General features: G+C 34.6%; 2 protein-coding genes and 1 pseudogene across 8 annotated transcripts in view; 1 reads left to right on the top strand and 2 right to left on the bottom strand.

Annotated features, from left to right (window-relative positions):
* Positions 1-2219, bottom strand: part of FAM149B1 (family with sequence similarity 149 member B1) — a 58081-nt gene extending 55862 nt beyond the window's left edge. For 3 of the 4 annotated variants that reach the window (XR_002779193.1, XM_023527893.1, XM_023527895.1), the window contains exon 1: positions 2045-2219. Coding sequence is in view for 3 of the 4 variants with exons in the window: in XM_023527893.1 (XP_023383661.1) it covers positions 2045-2100 (56 nt within the window). In the remaining variant the exon portion in view is untranslated. The other variant, XM_023527894.1, reaches the window with a different exon arrangement.
* ECD (ecdysoneless cell cycle regulator) overlaps positions 2127-20014 on the top strand; it is a 25268-nt gene continuing 7380 nt past the window's right edge. The window contains exons 1-9 of one of the 4 annotated variants that reach the window (XM_011355220.2): positions 2127-2323; positions 3584-3801; positions 7294-7411; positions 9458-9545; positions 9890-10068; positions 10909-11101; positions 11662-11790; positions 13454-13582; positions 14662-14747. In XM_011355220.2, coding sequence (XP_011353522.1) covers positions 3597-3801; positions 7294-7411; positions 9458-9545; positions 9890-10068; positions 10909-11101; positions 11662-11790; positions 13454-13582; positions 14662-14747 — 1127 coding nt within the window. In that variant the 5' untranslated portion in view covers positions 2127-2323; positions 3584-3596. The other 3 variants (XM_023527892.1, XM_011355219.2, XM_011355221.2) reach the window with 3 other exon arrangements.
* Positions 5473-7249, bottom strand: LOC111736497 (annotated as a pseudogene).

The following is a 20014-nucleotide window of genomic DNA, read 5'->3' as shown; positions in this document are numbered from 1 at the left end:
ACTGAAGTATATAGGGGTAAAATGACAGCGTCTGTGGTTTTGCTTCCCTATTTCACAGATGAACAGAGAGGCTGAAAAAAAGATAGATGAAGCAAATATATTAAAATTTCATAAACAATTGAATGTGGGTGATTCATTAGATTACTATATATTTATATTTGAAATTTATCATTAAAAATGTTAAGCTGTATGTTGAAAATCCAAAAACTTCAACATGTATAATTTGGAAGTGTTAGGAAGAAAACTAAAGTTACTGCTTCAAAGCAAATTATTATAACACTTAAAGAAAAATTGCTTTTAATTTATGGTCATTTAGATGCATGACTATATGGTTTTCATTATCTTCATTATTCAGATCACCCTGACTCCTCTAGAGAATTATCTTTTGGGAGAGTTATCTTTAGGGAGTATCAAATTAACATTAACATCAAGTTTTTTCCATTAAAGATTAATTTTTACTCTTAGAATGATCATAATTTATTATAAAAGCAGATTTTTAGCTAAGCTTTGTTTGCTTTTTAGGAAATGACTTTCCTGTTCTTAGTTTCTAAAAAGCTTATCTGAATTGCTATTGTGTAGATATCCTATTACTTAGTAGATAATAAGCTTCTGAAAGGCAAGACGAGATCACAGACCTATCTTTATATGGCTATTGTACCAAGTAAAGGTAGGAAGGAACAAGGAAATTACTATTTTCTGAGGACCAACTATGTGTCAAACTCTGCCATCATTATAAATATGCTTATAAATAAATTCTTATTCCTATATTACAGAACTGAAGGATCAAAAATTTAGTAATTTGCCTAAAAGTCACATAAATAAAAAAGACCCTAGCCAAAAACCAAGATGTGACTGAAAAATAACAAGCTTGCTATTATCATGTATAGTTAATGCTAACAAACATATGGTTTCTAAAATTACATAGCTCAGTGGAGAAAATAAGGGAGGCTGTGGGAGACTCAGAGTTAAAAGCCCAATATTGGTTATATTGGTTATATAATCTTAAGATGTGTAACTTTTTCTGATATTTCATCTTCTGAAAAGCTGAAGATAATTATACCCATCTTACTGAGTTGTTACAAGGATCACGATGTGAAAGTCTTTTTGAAAATGTAAAGCATTAATAAATGTGAGATATTATCATTACCTGCTAAATTATCATTACTGCACTAGGGTTGGAAGGTGCGTCTTTTAGCTAGAAAAATTTGCTCTCTAAAGTCTCAAAATTGATCCTTAAGGATGATGCTTAATTGCAGAGAAGGAGAGGCAGTTTGTGTAATGGTTATGATTACAGGCTTCAGAATCAGATTGACACCAGGTTTGTACCTCAGCTCCACCACTTTGTGTGTTAATCTTTGGCATGCTAAAATCTTTAAAACTGGGATCTTTATCTGTAGAATGTGCAAAATAGTCCCCATCTACTTTCCTTGTTGATAGGATAAAATGAGTTAATTAATACACGTAAGCAGCTTTGCACGGTGCCTGGCACTACATATATTCAACTTCATTGTAGCACTCAGCTATTAATAACTTCTTGAGTCGTCAATGACCATTGACAGTGGGGCCTAAAGCACTGCGGAAACTACAAATGACTCTGGAGAGCCAGTCCCTCAGTTCGGGAAATGCAGCCTAAAAGGACCAAGTCCTGGGATAGCACTGGTCACACACCCTGGAGATGCAAGTAGAAGGGGCAGCGTCCGGCAAGGCTGGGAGGAGAAAATTCCGAAGAAAATTTTCTTCCTCCTGCCCTGGAAAAGGAAAGGAGCGAGGGACTGGTCATGGAGGGTCCCCAGAGCACCCGCGCCCCACCTCGGCCTCCCCTGTACGCGGCCGGGATGGTTGAGCAGTGCACTCACAGCTCCAAGCTCTGTGGCACCGCCTTCCGAGTGTATCTGGAAATCATCCTCCTCTTTCTCCTCAATTGCGGCCGGGGAGGGCACGCCAGGGTGGGGGCCTCCAGGCCTGGCCCTACCGCCGGCTCCTGCCCGGCTCCCTCACTCCCGGTCGCCTAGACTCCGGACCGCCACCTCCCCAGGTCCCCCACCTCTCCAGGTCTCCACCCTCCCTGCTTCCCCGCGGGGCCGGAAGTGACGAAGGCATCGGAGCACCAGCCTAATGCTCCCGCCGACGCACAGCAGTGAAGACGCTGCGGGTTTCTGGAGCTGAATGGGCTTCTGCCTTTCTCTCAGAGGTTCGGCTGGCCTCAGGTTCTAGGCACGCGTCTGGACGGAGTCTGGGACAGACTTTGGCGACTGCTGGCAATTCCCGACAAGCTCGCGCGGTGGGAAGGGGCGGCCGAGGAAAGGTGCAGCAGCGGAGACGGGTCGGTGATGCCCTAGAACCGTAAGAGGAATTGGCTTGATTTTGTCAGATGCAAGGAGGGAGCCTATCTTGAGTGAAGAACACTAGACACCCAAATTAGGCCTCTGGGCCTACGTCGATTCTTTCCGTGCCCCTGGTTTTCTCATCTGTACAGTGAAGAGTAAGCTTGAGTGACCTCAAAGTCACTAAATTTAGTTCTGACGCTAGATTCTTCATAACATGTGCTTGGCATTATGGGATGGGTAGATCGGTAGAATTATTGTCTGTCTATATTGAAAGGCCAAATCGTGATTCGGACAACCTGTGGTGAATGGGTGTCTGGATAGAAGATGCAGATTCCTCTCGACTTTCTCTTAGTCCGTTAGAAGGCCGAGTAAACATAAAAATCGAACCGCTGCCTTAGAGTGGGCTATCCAGTGCAGTGCCTTTCTTTACCGCACATCACCTGGCAGCAATAATAAACTAGTACTTTTGTTTGTAAGAGAAACCATTGGAAAATAAAGAGGTATCTGCCACCTCTTAGTATATCAGAGCTGTGTCCCCCTGAGATCTGTAAAAGGGTTAGGTTTAGGACAAATAGCTGTAGGATCGAGAACCATGAGCAAATTGTTTTGGGATGAGATGATAAGACATGAAATTTTTTTCAGTATTAAATTCCTTTATGTCATATACTGTTTATAAAAGTGAGAGACTAAAATTCTACTTAGTAAGGGAGATTGCTCTAAAGAGTGTTTAAATAATAAAAATTTAAACCAGGGAAGGATTCTAGAGACGGTAGAATAACATTCTAATTCTTCAATTAAAGAAAAAGCCCCAGAAAGAGAAAATGAAGTGTCCCAAATGGCACAACTAATTAGTGACAGAACTAGGACTTCTGATAGTATTTAAACAGAATATGTTGGTGCAGTGTTCTCAAAGTGTGTTACACACACCAATGCAACTACAAGGGCAATTCTTTATTTTTTTTTAACATAATTATTAGTTAATTTGGGAATGCGATGCTAGATTTCCATTTGTTGAATTAAATCAAAAGTTTCTTTAACATAATTTTAAAGTATAAAGAACATAATTTAAAGTACAAAAATGTCATTGAAAGAACATTAAATATTACTATAGTTGGTACGTGATCAAAGTAAAAATCATATGTGCATAAATGAATTTTGAAAAACAATGTTAATGGAATCACCTAGAATAGTTCAGGGAATGGGATATATGTCTACATTGTTCTATGTAGTTTATGTTATTGAAACTTTAAATGTAGTTTTCAAAGAAGAATGGAGGAAAATATGAAGCTTGCTACAGTGGAAGACACTGTGGAATACCACCTGTACCTGATACCAAATGAACCAAGGGACTCAGAAAAACACAAAGAGATTCTTCAAAAATATATTGAGAGAATAATGACCCACTTTGCACCTATGCTAGTCCCTTATATCTGGCAGAATCAGCCTTTCAATCTCAAGTATAAACCTGGAAAAGGTAAGGAAGACTCTTTTATTTATTTTAATTTGATATATGTGGCTTTTAATGTCATTCTGACAACAGTGATGTATAACAAATAGTCCATAGCTTATTCAATGTTGTCAGGTTTATATTCTGAACTTTTAAATGATGTTTGCCTATATTCAGTTAAGCCCTTAAATTTTTTTTCATTCACATTGATGAAAACTTTCTAATAGTCATTACCTTAGGAGCTAACGTATATCAACATTATGAAACTCATGACTATTCTTTTGAATTTTACTTTTCTATGCTGTAATGTTTCTAGGTTCCTGTATTAAACAGGTTCAGGCATCTGTAGCTATTACTCCTCATTTCTCTCTGTTGATAATGTGTACAGTAGGCTGCCTTGTTTTACGTAGTTGATTTGGTGGGGATCTAAGAGAGGATCTCCCTGGTTCATAACAAGAAATAATTGGGCTTTATGACCATTATTCGCCATTCAGAATCATTTTGAGGTTCCTTTACTGTCTTGCCTGTATCATTGGTTGTTGAGATCTGACCAAATATGTCACTTTGTCCTATGATTTCTTTAGCTTTACTAAAGAAATAAACATGGATAGGTGACCAAGGCTCTATTCATGTAGTGACTTATGTGAGGTCTTATTTTGGATAAGGAGCCTGGCATCTTGTGATACCATCCGTCTGGCTTTCAATCTAGTGCTTATCTGTTATCCTTTGGCTAACAGTTGCCAAATGTCTTCTCTACTGTTAATTTTATTGAACACCTGTACACTGAAATACATGTGATAGTTATTGGCAAGAACACTGTCACATTAGTGCAGGATATCCAAAACCAACTCTTATCTTTTTCCTAGAAAATAATTTTTACTCCTTGTTTTCTCATCTTGCTAAATGTCATTGCCATCTACCCAGTTATGTCCAAGCCAGTAATTCAGAATCATGCTCAACTTCTCACTTTACCATGTTCATTCAGGCACTAAATCCTGGTGTGATTACTTCTAAAATGTGACTCCTTCTCTATATCTGTTTGGCTGCAATTTAGGCCCTCTATATTTCTTTATCTGGAAGATTATAATAGTCACATAACTAACCTCTCTGGTGTTAATGTCTCCAGTTCCTCACACTATTAAATTTACCTTTGAAAAACACAAATTTGATCATAGCACTCTCTTGCCTAACATCCTTGAACAGTTCCCCATTACTTCTGGATGAAGTTCAAATTGAAGTTTAATATATAAGGTAGATAGAAATAGATACTCTAATGGGAGCTTCTCTAGTTTCAGAAACTTGGGAGATCTGGGATGGGAAGAAGAGTTGATTGGGCTCTTCCCCTTCACCCCTGTTTTTTGTTTGTTTGGTTGGTTGGTTGGTTGGTTTTTGCCATGGCACCTCTTGAGACACTCCATAATGCATTTATTTGCCTTTCATTCTGTTAATGTGATATATTGCATTGATTGATTTTCATATGTTGTCCTATCCTTGCATTTCAGAAATAAATCCTACATAGTCATGGTGTACAATCCTTTTAATGTGTTATTGAATTCAGTTTGCTAGTTTTTTTTTTTTTTTTTTTTTTACTAAATACGCAGGCTTTTATTTTTCTTCAAATTCAGAGTTTTTGCGTTTTAGTATATAAAGACAAGAAGTCAGTTTTGTAACCTAAAATATTTACTTCTTAAAAAAACTATGCAAAAAGATGAGACAAACATGTTCATTTATAGAACTGAATGTCAGTCTTGCCAGATCCCTGTGAGAGAATTCCCAGCATGACCTCATTTGTCTGTGAGGGCACAGAGCAGTCTTTGTTTAGATGTACACATTCATCTACTGGTCCAGTCTGGTCAGCCCTCCATCACTTGATGGTTTCCTTCTGCTATGAATGTACAAGTCCAGTTGTCTGCTTCTTTCATCAGACATTTACCTTCCTCATTTACTAGCCATTGGAGGAGGATTAGGACCACACAGATGATTAATTTGACCCATACTTCTAGGGGGTGGGTTCCTGGGGGCCTTCTTCCATTATCATATCTGGAATCAGATGAGTTTCTGTAGCCTCTTTTTCACATCTTGCTGAAACAGTTTTGAAAAACAAAACCATGAACTCAGCTATTCCCCAGAAGAAATCTGTTACTGAAGACAATCTCCATGGGGAGTGATGCCAGCTATCCAACACTTGTCCATTTAAGGTGTAAACCATCTTGCTGCTTATTCCCCACTTCTGGAGCCTCAATTTGCTAACATTGGATTTCTGCATCAATATTCATCAGGGATATTGGTCCTAGTTTTCTTGTATTGACTTTGTCTGGCTTTTGTATTAGGGTAATGCTGGCCTCATAAAATGAGTTTGGGAGTGTTCCTTCCTCTTCAGTTTTTTTTGTACAAGTTTGAGGAGTGTTAAGTTAGTTCTCTTTAAATGGTTGGTAGAATTCTCCAGTGGAATCATCTGGTTCTGGGCTTTTTTTTGTTGTTGAGAAATTTTGATTACTGATTGAATTTCCTTACTAGTTATAGGTTTGTTCAAATTTTCTATTCTCAGTCCAGTCTTGATAGGTTGTATGTTTCTAGGAATTTTCCCATTTCTTCTAGGTTATCCAATTTGTTGGTGTACAATTGTTCACAGTATGCTCTTATAGTTTTTTCTGTTTTTGTAGGCTAGAAATAATAGTCTAAAATCATTTCTGATTTTAGTTGAGTTTTCTCTCTTTTTTTCTTAGTTATTCCAGTGTTTTTTCAATTTTATTGATCTTCTAAACAAACCAATTCAATTTAGTTAATTTTGTTCTGTTTTTCTGTTTTCTACTTCTTTTATCTCTGCTTAAATCTTCATTATTTTTTTCTTTCTGCTAGCTTTGCATTTAGTTTATTCTTTTTCTAGGTTCTTCAGATGTAAAGTTAGGTGGTTGGTAAGAGATCTTTTGTAACTATAAAGTTTCCTTTTAGCACTGCTTTCACTGTATCACATAAGTTTTGGTATGTTTTGTTTTTGTTTTTATTTTTCTCAAGATATTTTCTAATTTCTCTTGTGACTTCTTCTTTGACCCATTGGTTGTTTAAGAGTATATTGTTTAATTTCTACATATTTTTGGATAATGTACCTCTTTGAATTCTACTCCTTCCAGATTTCTCTTCTTGATATTCTTAGAAAACTCTATTGACTGTCATGTCTCTTTGCACATACTATTCTCTCTTTCTAGAAAGCCTATTTCTGGTCAATCCTCCAGATGAATATAGCTCAGCTATCACATCCTTGATGTTCACATAGTCCTCAGTGCATAGCTCTGTATATCATCTTGTTTTGAGATGGCCTAGTTGTCTATCTCCTGTTGTATAGATTCTCAGCTACTCAAGAGTAGGCTTCTTGTATCTTTTTTAGGATTGTAACCCCAGTTCCTAGTATAATACTTTGAACATAGTCACTGAATGTTTATTTAATTGAATTATTACTTGTATTTTTATTTACACTGACAAATTTATTTGTATATGTGATTGCCTTTCTCTTATTTTTAGATGATGTTCCTGCTCATATATTTGGCATGACAAAGTTTGGGGATAACATTGAGGATGAATGGTTTATTGTTTATGTAGTAAAGCAAATTACGAAAGAATTTCCAGAATTGGTAGCAAGGTATTATAGTTATTTTAATAATTCTAAAGGAATTCTATTCTTGACATTTTTATCCATTAAATAATTTTTTTCTGCAGTCTGGTGGAAATTGTACAAATTTGGGACATAGACTTTAAGTGAATTCTGTGTTTTCTTTTTCTTGTGACTTCTTTTTCTTGAGGAAAAATGAAAGTATTGGAGAGTTCAATTTCCAAAAAATTTCAAACAAAAGCAGCTTGTTTTAGCTTTTCTTTTTTTAAATTCTCATTATGAAAAAACAAATACACATGGTAAACAAAATTCAGACACATGGTAAACAAAACAAATACACATGGTAAACAAAATTCAGTACAGAGTGTACTGCCCTGACTTCTCAGAAGTAATCATAATCAAATTTCTTGTGGAGTAAAAGGAAACTCCATACACACACATATTTCACAGATTTCTTTACTATGTTTTACTCTATTTCACCACTGCTGTATTTGTTTTTGAAGAATAATATACAGAAGAAATTTAAAGTGAAATCAGTGAACAGTTATTTAGGAGCAAAATAAATTCTAATTCAGTTTTAAAAATGGGACTAATAGTTCTCTGTAATTACTAAATTTTGCCAGCAGAGGGCATTTCACCCACTTACCATATGTTGTCCTAGTTTCCCTAGTTAGCCCCCAAATTCTGATCTTTTTCTACACACCCAGCCTCTTCCCCAGCAGAAAAAAAAGAAAAACAACAGCTTTGAAAACTTATATCGGAATTTCAAACATATATAAAAGTAGAGAAAATGAAACCATGTATACCTATCACCCAGCTTCAACAATGATCAACTCATGGTCATTCTTATTTATCTATACCCACCCCCTACTTCCCCATCACATAGCAAGATTATTTCAAAGTACATCTCCAATACTTTGCCATTTAATCTTTAAATACTTTAGGATGTAAATCTAAGTGGTAAGAACTCTTATTTTAAAGACTTTTGGTGTTACCACACCTAAAAATAATTAGCAATAATTTCTTAATAAATGATAGAATTTTAAATGAACAAACGCAAAAATATTAGTTTGTGTCTTAACAAGTATAATAAGGAGAGGGCAATACCTTTTGTATGCTGATTCTGATGTTTATATAGTGATGGTTCATACCTACACACCAGCCCTATAAAAGCTCTTAAAAATAATAGGCATCTACTGTCTTGTAAATTTTAAAAAAATTAGAAAAAGAAAGAAGGTCTTCCTCTTTGTCTCTGAGTTAATATTCCTAAGGTAGAGCTCTAACCGTTTAACTACCCTACTCTAAAACCTTTCATTCTTTTTGTGTATAAAACTAAGCTCATTCACATTGATTCTGCCAACATTTAAAGCTTGTCACAAAATTATATAACTGTGCTTCTCTAGTCTTGTTCTTTACTAGTTGTCATTCTCCAGATATCCACTTTAAGTTGCCACCTCCATGGTTTTGCTTGTTTTTCCCTCTCCCAAGAACATCTTTCCTTTTCTCCCTACATTTCTACCCATTGAAAGTGAAAAAAAAAGCAGTGTATATAATATGTTACCTTTTGTGTGACAAGAGGAGAAAATAAGAATTTATATTCCCATTAGCCAGATGGGGTAGGAGCTGGGCACATAGGGACAAAAGTAGGAAGAACATTTTTCATTGTGTAACTTTTTATGTATTTAAATTTTTTTTTAACTATTTGACTTTATTATCTATTCAGAAATTTAAATTTAAGAAAAATAATGCAAAACAAAATTCTCTTTCAAGGCCCAAATAACTCCTCTTCCATAAAGACTTTACTAATTTTCGCTATATGTGATTTTTTTCTTTTGAAACTGTATAGTACTATGTATATTTTTCATGTTTTTGTTTACTGTTATTTGTGTACTTTTCTCTCTAACTCCTTCATACAATCTTATAGTCTCCTTAAGTACTTACGATATCATAAACATTTGCTTTATTATAGCAATCTATACATGGTACATACTCAGGTATGAATGGAAAAAATATTACAATAAATCTGTTTTTGCTATGTGCTATTTGAATGTAAAACTAGAACTTCTTTTGCATTAGGATTGAAGACAATGATGGTGAATTCTTGTTAATAGAAGCTGCTGATTTTCTCCCTAAATGGTTGGATCCTGATAATAGTGCCAATAGGGTAAGTATACCCAAGTTTGGAAAATTTGCAGAGATTAAATCATGTTGCAACATTTTTCATGTGTACCTAGAATTTATCAGTGCCTAATATGAAAATTAAAATGTATCATTTTGACACACAATAGACTATACAGATGTCAAATTATAATGTACACCTGAAAATTATATAATTGTGTTAACCAATGTTACCCCAATAAACTTAATTAAAAAAAAACCTGTGGAGATTTTGATTGCATTGATTTTATGATGTTACCTATAGGTTGTAAGTAAGTAAGTAAATAAATAAATAAATAAAAGCTTCTGAGAGCCAAAAATAAAAAATAAATAAAATGTATCATTTTGTAGGTATTTTTCTACCAGGGGAAGTTGTGCATTATTCCTGCACCAAGAAAATCTGAAGCAGTATCCTGGTTACCCACTATACCCCCAACACTCCCACAAGCACTGAATATAATCTCAACACACCCTGAAAAAATTTTGGCTTCAGAATCTATCCAAGCCGCTGTGAATAGGCGCATCAGAGGGTAAAAAACAAATACTACTTTCATTGCTAATTGAGGAGCCTTTTGCTTTAGTGCAGCTCAAGTCTTCCATTGAATGTAGAATTTCTTTCACCTATATTAATGCTAATTTTCATTCTGTCTTCATCCATCATGAAATTGACTAACAAATTATGTATTTTAAAATCAAAAAACAGATATGTCTTTTAATTCCCATTTAAAAGTGTTATAATCCAATCTCAATATTTTTGCATTTATTTACCTTAGGTATTGTGGTTATTAGATATTATCTATATCCATAGATAAAAATTTTGAAACCTTTATAAATGAAAACTTAAGGGAGCACAATGTGCTCAGGTTTTTTCTGTGGTCCTTGGGTTATATATGGGCTTCTTTGGTCTATGTGGAGCACTTTAGCACCTATTCAGAAGAGAAGGCCTTAGCCTGATAACATATTAGCTCAAGCATTCAAATTTGAGTACCTATTAAATATTTAGCACTATTCAGATCTTAACAATATTCAAAATCTTTTAGCTTTGTTTCAGTATACTTTGTACCGTTTTTTTAGAAGAATAAACTCAGACTTTATCCTATTCCAAAGTATAGTAAATTTTTTTGTTTTTTGTTGAACCACCTTAATCCCTTTTTTAAATTTCCCATTTCTTCTCGCTTTTTCTTTTACTGTTTTCTTTCCTGCAGTCTTTTAGTACATACAGTACCTTTATCTTCACCTCTCTTGTCACTCTCTACATCTCACCTTTAATGAACCAAGATAGGATAAAATGTTAAGGGGGAAGTAAATGATATAAGAATTCTAGGTTTTTACATATTATAAAGTAAAAGTAATTATTTTACCTGCCACAGATACCCAGAAAAAATTCAAGCCTCCCTTCATCGAGCACACTGCTTCCTTCCAGCTGGCATTGTAGCAGTGCTAAAGCAGCGCCCCAGATTGGTGGCTGCAGGAGTCCAGGCATTTTACCTACGGGACCCCATTGACCTGCGAGCCTGTCGTGTTTTCAAGACATTCTTGCCTGAAACACGAATAATGACATCGGTAAGATATCTCCCTTGGTCATTTAGTTTCCCTGACTGGAGAGTTGTAGGTTATTTTAATTGTCCACTAGAAAAAATTGGAAATATTCTGTTTCCTCATAGCAAGTTGATATACATTTTTCTCTTTTCTTCCATCCAGTGAAGGAAGATTTCAAGAGACCTGACTCCCTATTTTATAACTCCATGTTTCCTAGCTATTTCTGGCCATATTCTTTCCTGTTTGAATAAAAAATTTCTTCTTAACATAAAACATTTCCCTTCTTTCAGAGAATTAAGAATTACTTTTTATCTTCTATTCATCAAAATTATCATGATGTAACTAACGATAAGAATTCCATTAATGATAACTAAAAAGTAGATGATGCAGTTAAATTTTATGGTATGTGAATTATATTGCAATAAAGCTGGTACTAAGAAATATAGATAGTGAATTGTGTGGAACTTCTTTGCTTTTCACATGGATATGAAGATCATAAATGAAATTATTGTTATTAACTATGAAATGATAATCAGATTTTTATTTCAAGAAAAGACTCATGTCTTTTGTGTTCCAATGTCCAGATTACCTTCACTAAATGTCTGTATGCACAGTTGATGCAACAAAGGTTTATGCCAGATCGGCGAAGTGGATACAAGCTACCTCCTCCATCTCATCCCCAGTACCGAGCCCATGAATTGGGCATGAAGTTGGTAATGTTGAACCAGAAAATTTTATGTTCTTCTTTTACATAAAAGGGCTCTTAACAATAATGGCACAGCATAGAAAGTCTAGAAATACCCTCTATTTCTGTGAAAATATAGTAAAATGTGAGATTTCAAATAAAGTAAAATGGATTATTCAAGAAATGGCGATAGAACAACTGTGAAGCCATCTGAAGATTAAAGTTAATCCCCTCACACTTATTCCAAAATAAATTCCAGTTGGACCAAATATTTAAGTGAAAAAATTAAAATCATAAAATTTGAAAGAAAACACAGAACTTTTGATAATCAGAGTAGGAAAGCCCTTTCTAAGCATGACTTAAAACCAGAAGCTCTAAAAGAAAAGATTGATAAATTTGATTATGTGAAAATTAAATATTTTTGTATAGGAAAGAAGAACCCCATAAATAAAGTCAAAAGAAAGTAAACATGCAGAAAGCATTGTATTTTCAATTTAAATGACAAAGCTGTTTTCTCTAGTATATAGAGTTCCTATAAATTAATATGAAAAAAAAATACTAACGATTTAGTAACAAATGTTCATAAACCATGAAAAGTAGTCTACAGAAAAGAAAATACAGCTGATTTTTAATCTAAACATATGGAATATGTTGACCCTTGCTCATATAATAAAATAAATATAGTTTAAAGCTACAAAATAGTATTTTCAATTGTATTGGCAAGTATCAATTAATTTAATAATGTATAGTGATTTGGCAAAAATATGTAGAGAAAGAAATAGTAGTCTCAAACATTAGTGGAATATAAATTGATTCGGTCTCTTAGAACAATTTGTCAACATCCATCAACATTTAAAATGCACAAACCTTTCTGCTCAGCATCTTTACTTCTAGAAACTTATCCTTTATATGTTTTACATGTATACAAAGACATACTAGGATACTCATGACAGCATTGTTTTTAGTAGTAAAAGATTGAAAACCACCTAAATGTCTATTTGTAGGGAAATAGATAAATTATAGTCTATATATGAAGTGAGATAAACTTGTGTGTGCTTATATAAAATGATCTCCAAGGCATATGACTAAGTTAAAAAGGTTCAGAACATTGTGTATGTTGCTATTTAGTGACAAAAGGGATGGAATAGATAGAATATACATTCACAGACACAAAGGTATCTGCTTGAGTGCATAGACTACTTCTGAAGAGATGTGCAAGAAATTGGTAACAGTAGTTTCCTCTGAAAAGATCAGGGAAGCTCTCTGTTTGAATTATTTTACCATGTGCATTTATTATATTTTTTAATCAAAGAACTCTTAGAATGAAGTGATTTCCTCTCTTTACTATGTCTGAGACCATGCTCAGTTCATTTGTAATTTCTGTTATACAAGAAACCTTCTGCAAGCCTTGTTTAAGCAATAAGAAGTAAGTATAAATTTGTTTGTATAATTAGCAAGAAAAGAAATCTCTTTGAATAGAACAGCAATCCTTGTTTTGTATTATTTGTTCTCCCTTTATAATTTTTAGTAATCTACAGAAATTAAGAAACTTAGAAATAAAGTCAGATTTTTCACAAAATTCTAAGTGTTATAAATGTCCACATGCCCATATGTCTGGTCACCTAACTCTGGAGTGTGGCTAAATGGAAAGAAAGTAACCTAATAATAAAAATTTTATCTATTTCATTTAGGCTCATGGATTTGAGATTCTATGCTCCAAATGTAGCCCACATTTTTCTGACTCCCAAAAATCCCCTGTGATTGCCTCACCACTTTGGGCTGGCTTCCTTGAAAGTCTGAAAAATAAAGATTACTTTAAGGTAAGACTTGCAATGCATGTTTTAAATTGTACTATCTAGGGAAAACAAGCTAGTGATTTAAAGTCCTATGGTCCATATTTAATGAGTAACATAATTACAGGAGCCAGAATTTAAAGGAACCATTCTAGTTCAGTGGTAATGAGGGCATGTCCAGTATTATGAACTGTTTCCAGTATTGGGAAAATTAATAACATTTACATAAAGTGATATAAAAGTTATTTCTATCAGATGAACAACTTTCATCAATCTATAAAGCAAACATGAAGATACCAAATAGCAAAATTAGAAAAGACAGGGATTTAGAAAATTATAAAAAGATAGTATTTCTCTTAAAATATTCACTCTCACAAGTAGTAAAGATATGCATATGAACACAATTATAGACTGTTTTTCATGTATGTAAAAAAAGGATGCAAATGATATTCAGTGCTGTTGAGAGTATAGTGAAATTAATACCCTATATATTGCTGATTACATTGTAAATTGGTAGAACCTTAACTGGAAAGCAATTTAGTAGTATGTCCCAAGAGCTATAGAAGTATTCAAACTTGGAACCTTCACTTTGAATAGTCTATTTTAAGGAAGTAGAAGAGTTCATAAGACTGTGACGATTATAACACTCTAACAATATGAAAAAGTACTAGTATATTTTTTATTTAAAGAGTGTAAAATATTAAGTATGAATGCCACTATAAACATGCATGTGAAAGACAGAAATGATAGTTAAGTTGGGATTATGCTATTTCTTTTGTTCTATTTGTACTTTGCTTTATAAATTAATTACTAATCAATTATTCGTTAATTATTTAAACAATAGAAAATGGTAGAAAACATTTCAAATCAGAAATAAGCCCTTAATGGTGAAAAGGATTAGGAACCACTACATCTAACCTAGTCCCCTTGTTTGAAGAAACCAGAGCCCAAACAGGTACATTAATGACAAAACTGGGACTAGGACTCAGGCATCATGGTTCTAGAGCAGTATATCATATACTGTCTCTCTGAAAATTATTTGTGAGCAGGTTATTTTAATAACACTATGTAAATAATGTTCTGATAGGCCATTATTATTTTTTTAGGGACTGATAGAAGGTTCTGCACAGTACCAGGAAAGACTAGAAATGGCAAAGAACTACTTCCAACTCTCAGTAAACCGGCCAGAAAGGTGAGTTTATCACTGCTAAATTATAACAGCAGAGTGGTAACTTGCCAGACGTTAAGGAGTTATTTTTTCTTAAAGATAGTTGCAGAAATTGGAGTTTACATATTTAAACAGCTAATGGCAAGGACCATGACTACTAAAGGGGCTGGGATTGAAGGAGAGGTGTTGTGACAGAAGATCTCTGGCACTGGTAGCTATCCTTATCATCATATAATGGCCAACATTTATTGCGTACTTACAAAGTGTCGGCCACTTTAAACTTTTAATCCCCCTTACAGCCCTGTGAAATAAATACGATTGTTATTGTTCCATATTTACAGTTAAAAAGCTGAGGCCAAGAGCTGTTAAGTAATTTGCCAGAGGTCATACAGCTCATAAATGACAGACCTAGGATTCAAACTCAAGTAGTCTGGTATTGAGCCATGTGCTTAATTCCTATAGGAATTCTGAGCTGTGTTTAGCTATGTTATGTGGGTCTGAAACATAGAATGAAGCAGGCATTCAGCTTCCAAATCGAATCTCATTCTAACCTCCTATATATTTCCTGGTGGAAGAAAGAAATGGACACAGGGTTGGAATGAAATGGTACCCCTTAAAATTTAATAAAGTTGAGTTTCAGTTCTGATAATGGTGGAGTAACATATCCGATGAACCCCCTGCCAGTTACAATTATAAACCTGAACAGAATTTTAAAAACAATTATTTGAAGACGCTGGAGAACAACAACAGCAGGCAAAAATTGGAGAGAATTGTACCCTTGGAAGAAAATCACAGTTGGCGAGGTCCACATTTATCTGATTTGTCCACTGAGGGCACTTCCTATTCAGTGTGGCACAAGGAAAATACAGCTCAGACACAAAGTCTTATTGGGCTGAGGAATCAAAGGTCAGAATTTGAGTAGTGGCAAAAGTTTAACTTCTGTTTACAAAATTGAATTTGTGGTACTTAAAGCTATTAAATAACATGAAAGAAATAGCTTCGTGTGTGTTATGGTTAAGTCAAACTGATTGGTTTTGAACCCCAGGCATTTTGTCAGCATTTCAAACACAAAATATTTGTGTAATAGAATATTCTTTGAAGATAGCATGAAGCAAAGTTGATACTGAGAGAACTCTAATCTCAATTTTCTGTGAGATGGTAATGACTTTACAGCAGTCCTTCCTCTTCTGTAAATGTGTAGGGGCACCTTTGCCCCATTCGCATCAGTTTTAGGGCAATAATTGGTGGAAAAGAGAATGCCTTCTTAGGGTATCATTTAAGAAAACTTAGGAAATAGAGTAGGAGAGTAAAGGAGGTAGCCTTCATAGTTAGAGGACTCTCCCCCGGATGATTCCTCTCTGCCTCTAGGAGGCCACTCCTCTGCTGAGAGCTGTTACCTTACGGTCTTGAAGAGAAGTTAAGAAATTCTATTCACATTTGGAGAATTAGGGCTCCTCTCAGAAAACATAATAGATTAGTGGTTGGGTAGTTCTTTTTAAATAATAAAGTTTGTCATTATAAAATTAACATTCATTTATTATAGCAAATACAAAAAGATGTAAGGAAAAAATTTATGCCATAGAGTCAACTGCTATTATCATTTTGATCTGCTGCCTTCCAGGATTTTTTTTCCACCATACCCAGTTAATATTTTTTAAAATTTTATACTGTATAGAAATTTTGTGTCATGTACATAATTTTTATTCATTACAAACTTATATTTTCCCATGACAATAAAAAGTCTTTATAAACATAATTTTAAATAGCTGCATAACATTTCAGCAAATGGATGTACCATAATTTACTCAACATTTTTACTACTGGCAAAAAATCACGAATAGCTTAAATGTCCAACGTTTTAATTAGTGTTGCAGGAGAGACTTTCATTCCCCAAACTAGGATAATTTTTAAACAGTTTAAAACCAAACTCACATCTCCCTCCAGACCTATCCTTAAATTCCCAATTTTTTTGAATAGCCGAGTTAATATCACAGACTATTTTCCAATCTCTTTTAATAGTACCACTATCCTCCTTATCACCCAGACCTCCTGGCTCTCCTTGGCTCTAGTTCCTAGATCCTGTTAATTATTTTTTGTGTCTTGCATTCTTTTTTCTTACTACCCAACTACTCTAATTACTTATTTCATTTCTTTTCTTTTTCTTTTTCTTTTTTTAGGTGAGGTGACCCTTGGTTGACCTCACAGATTGGAAGGATCTTGTCAGCTTACAATCCCTTATTTTTTATTTTTTACGCCTACAGCATCTGGTCTTCCTAGGTGATCTCTTAGGAATCCAAATACTAATAAGGCCTGACCCTGCTTAGCTTCCAAGATCAGACGAGATTGGGCTTGTTCAGGGTGGCATGGCCGTAGATCTTATTTCTTGAACTATAGCAATACTTACTTGTTTCTCGACCTCTAGTGACTTTTCTCTCCCAAGTCAACTGTTATAGCCAGGAGAATTTGCTTGAAATAAATATTTAATCAAATCACTCGTTTCTCCTAAAAATTATTTGAGATTATGATAGTGAAAAATTACACACAATCTAGGTATCCATCAGTAGTACGTATGTGAATTACAATGTATGTATAAGACAGACTGCTATCCATTAGTTAACTAGAGGTTAGCTAAATATATATAAATTTAATTCAGGATTTACCAACCTCGGTGCTATTGACATTTTGGACCAGATAATTCTTTGTTGTGGGTGACTGTGCATTGAGGATGTTTAGCAACATCCCTGGCCTCTGTCCTGTAAATAACCAGTAGTACTCCCCCCATCCCCAGTTGTGACAACCAAAAGTGTCACCAGACATTGCCAAATGCCCTTGGGGGACAAAAATTGTTCCCAGTTGAGAAACATATATATTCATTCATTCAACAGATATTTATTGAATATCTCCTATGTGCCAGGCCCTATTCCAGATACTGGCATCCAAGTTAACCCAATATCTCCCTGTCCTTACAGAGCTTATGTAATAGTATAGGAAAAAGACAATAAACCATTATATGATGTTAGGTAGTGGTAAGTGCTTTGAAGAAAAAGCAGTCTGTAGGAGAGAGAGAGGTAGATGTTGCTATTTTCACTAGGTTGGTCAGTGTGGCCTTTCCAATGAGAAGAGATCTGGATAAAGTGAGAGAATGAGGCATACAGGTATTTGTGGGAATAACATTCTAAGTAAAGAGAACAAACAGCAATACAACATAGAAACACACACACATCTGTATGTGCACACTTGTGCCCAGCATTCACCTCTGAGCAGCAGGGCTGGTAGTGCTGGTCATCATGAGAAACATTAACTTTATCTATAATACATTTTAAAAGTACATGCACATGTTACTGGTTTTAATTTTTTATATATATTTTTCTGGCTTTATTGAAATGAAATAGACAGTTGCTTGTATTTACATTGTACAATTCAATGAGTTTTTTTCAGTTATTGTTGGCATACAATGAAATATTTGTTTTGGTTGTACAGCGTACTGATTAGAGATATATATAACTCACAAAGTAATCACCCCACTCAATCTACTACCCCTCTTCTACCTTACAGGTAGACTAATTTCCTTATGCTACATTTTATATCTCCATGTCTGTTTTGTAACTATTCATTTGTGCTTCTTAATCCCTTTTCCCTTTTTTGCCATCCTCCAACCCCTCTCCCATCTAGTAGCCCTCAAAATAGTCTCTATTTTTTTATTTCCATTTTTATTTCCATTTTTGTTGTTGTTTCTTTTGTTCTTTAAAATCAATATGTATGCGAAATCATGTGGTATTTGTCTTTTTTTATCTTACTTATTTCATTCAGCACAATACCCTGTAGGTCCATCAAGGCAATATTTTCCCATTCCCATCCTTTTAGTCTATGTCTTTCAATCTGAATTGAGTCTTTTTTAGGCAGCATATGTAGGGGTCTTGTTTTCTTATCTATTCAGCCACTCTATCTTTCGGTTAGAGCACTTCACTCTTTTTCATTTGAGGTACTTCTTGATAAATACATAGTTATTAACATTCTTTATTCCTGTTTTTGATAGGTATTTTTTCTTCTTAAAGAAGTCACTCCAACATTTCCTGTAATACTGGCTTGATGTTGATGAATTCCTTTAGCTTGTTTTTGTCTGGGAAGCTCTTTATCTGTCCTTCAACTCTAAATGATAACTTTGCTGGATCAAGAATTCTGTAGATCCTGGGTTTTCATCACATTGAATATTTTGTGCCAAGCCTTTCTGTCCTGCATAGTTTCTTTTGAGAAATCAGCTGCCAGTCTTATGGGTGCTCCCTTGTAGGTAACTAACTGCTTTTCTCTTGCTGCTTTTAAGATTCTCTCTTTGTATTTAACTTTTGACATTTTAATTATAATGTGTCTTGGTGTGGGCTTCTTTGAGTTCATCTTTGGGATTCTGAGCTTCCTGGGGTTGTATGTCTATTTCCTTCACCAGGTTAGGGAAGTTTTCCATCATTATTTCTTCAAATAGCTCTTCAACATCATGTTTTCCTTCAGGTACCCCTATGACATGGATATTTTTACATTTAATTGTGTCCCGTAAGCTCCTTAAATTATTATTATAGTCTTGGCTTCTTTTTTCTTGCCGTTCTGATTGAGTGTTCTTGGCTTCTTCATCCTCTATATTGGTGGTTTGATCCTCTTCTTTATCCACTGTTTATTCCCTCTAATATACTCTTAGTCTCAGATAATGTGTTCTTCATTTCTGCATGGTTTGCTTTTATAATTTCCATTTCTGTTTTCATGGCTTTTTTCTCTCTGTTAAAGTTCTCACTGAATTCATCTACATTTCTCCTAAGTTCATTGTGCATCTTTATTTTTTTAATTTTTATTAGCTAATTATTTTTTAATTGAAGAAATGATTTAAATGTTTTTCCCCCTTCCACCTTCCCCCTCTCCCCCCTGCCCTCTGGTAACCACTAGTCCATTGTCCATGTCCATGTCCATGAGTCTTCGTTTGTCCTGTTTATTTGTTGCTTTTAGGTTTATAGCCCACATATAAGTGATATCATGTGATTTTCAACTTTTTCTGTCTGCCTTATTTTGCTTAGTATGATTATTTCAAGGTCCATCCATGTTGTTGCAAATGGCAGTATTTCATCTCTTTTTATGGCTGAGTAATATTCTATTGTATATATGTACCACAGCTTCTTTACACAATCGTCTATCATAGAACATTTCGGATGCTTTCATGTCCTGGCCACTGTGAATAATGCTGCTATGAACATCAGTGTGCAAATATCTTTTCGGATATGAGTTTTCAAGTCTTTGGGGTAAATACCCAG

The sequence above is a fragment of the Pteropus vampyrus genome, unplaced genomic scaffold, assembly GCF_000151845.1.
Source record: "Pteropus vampyrus isolate Shadow unplaced genomic scaffold, Pvam_2.0 Scaffold20, whole genome shotgun sequence".
Lineage (NCBI taxonomy): Eukaryota > Metazoa > Chordata > Mammalia > Chiroptera > Pteropodidae > Pteropus > Pteropus vampyrus.
This window is presented reverse-complemented; position numbering and strand designations above follow the sequence as displayed.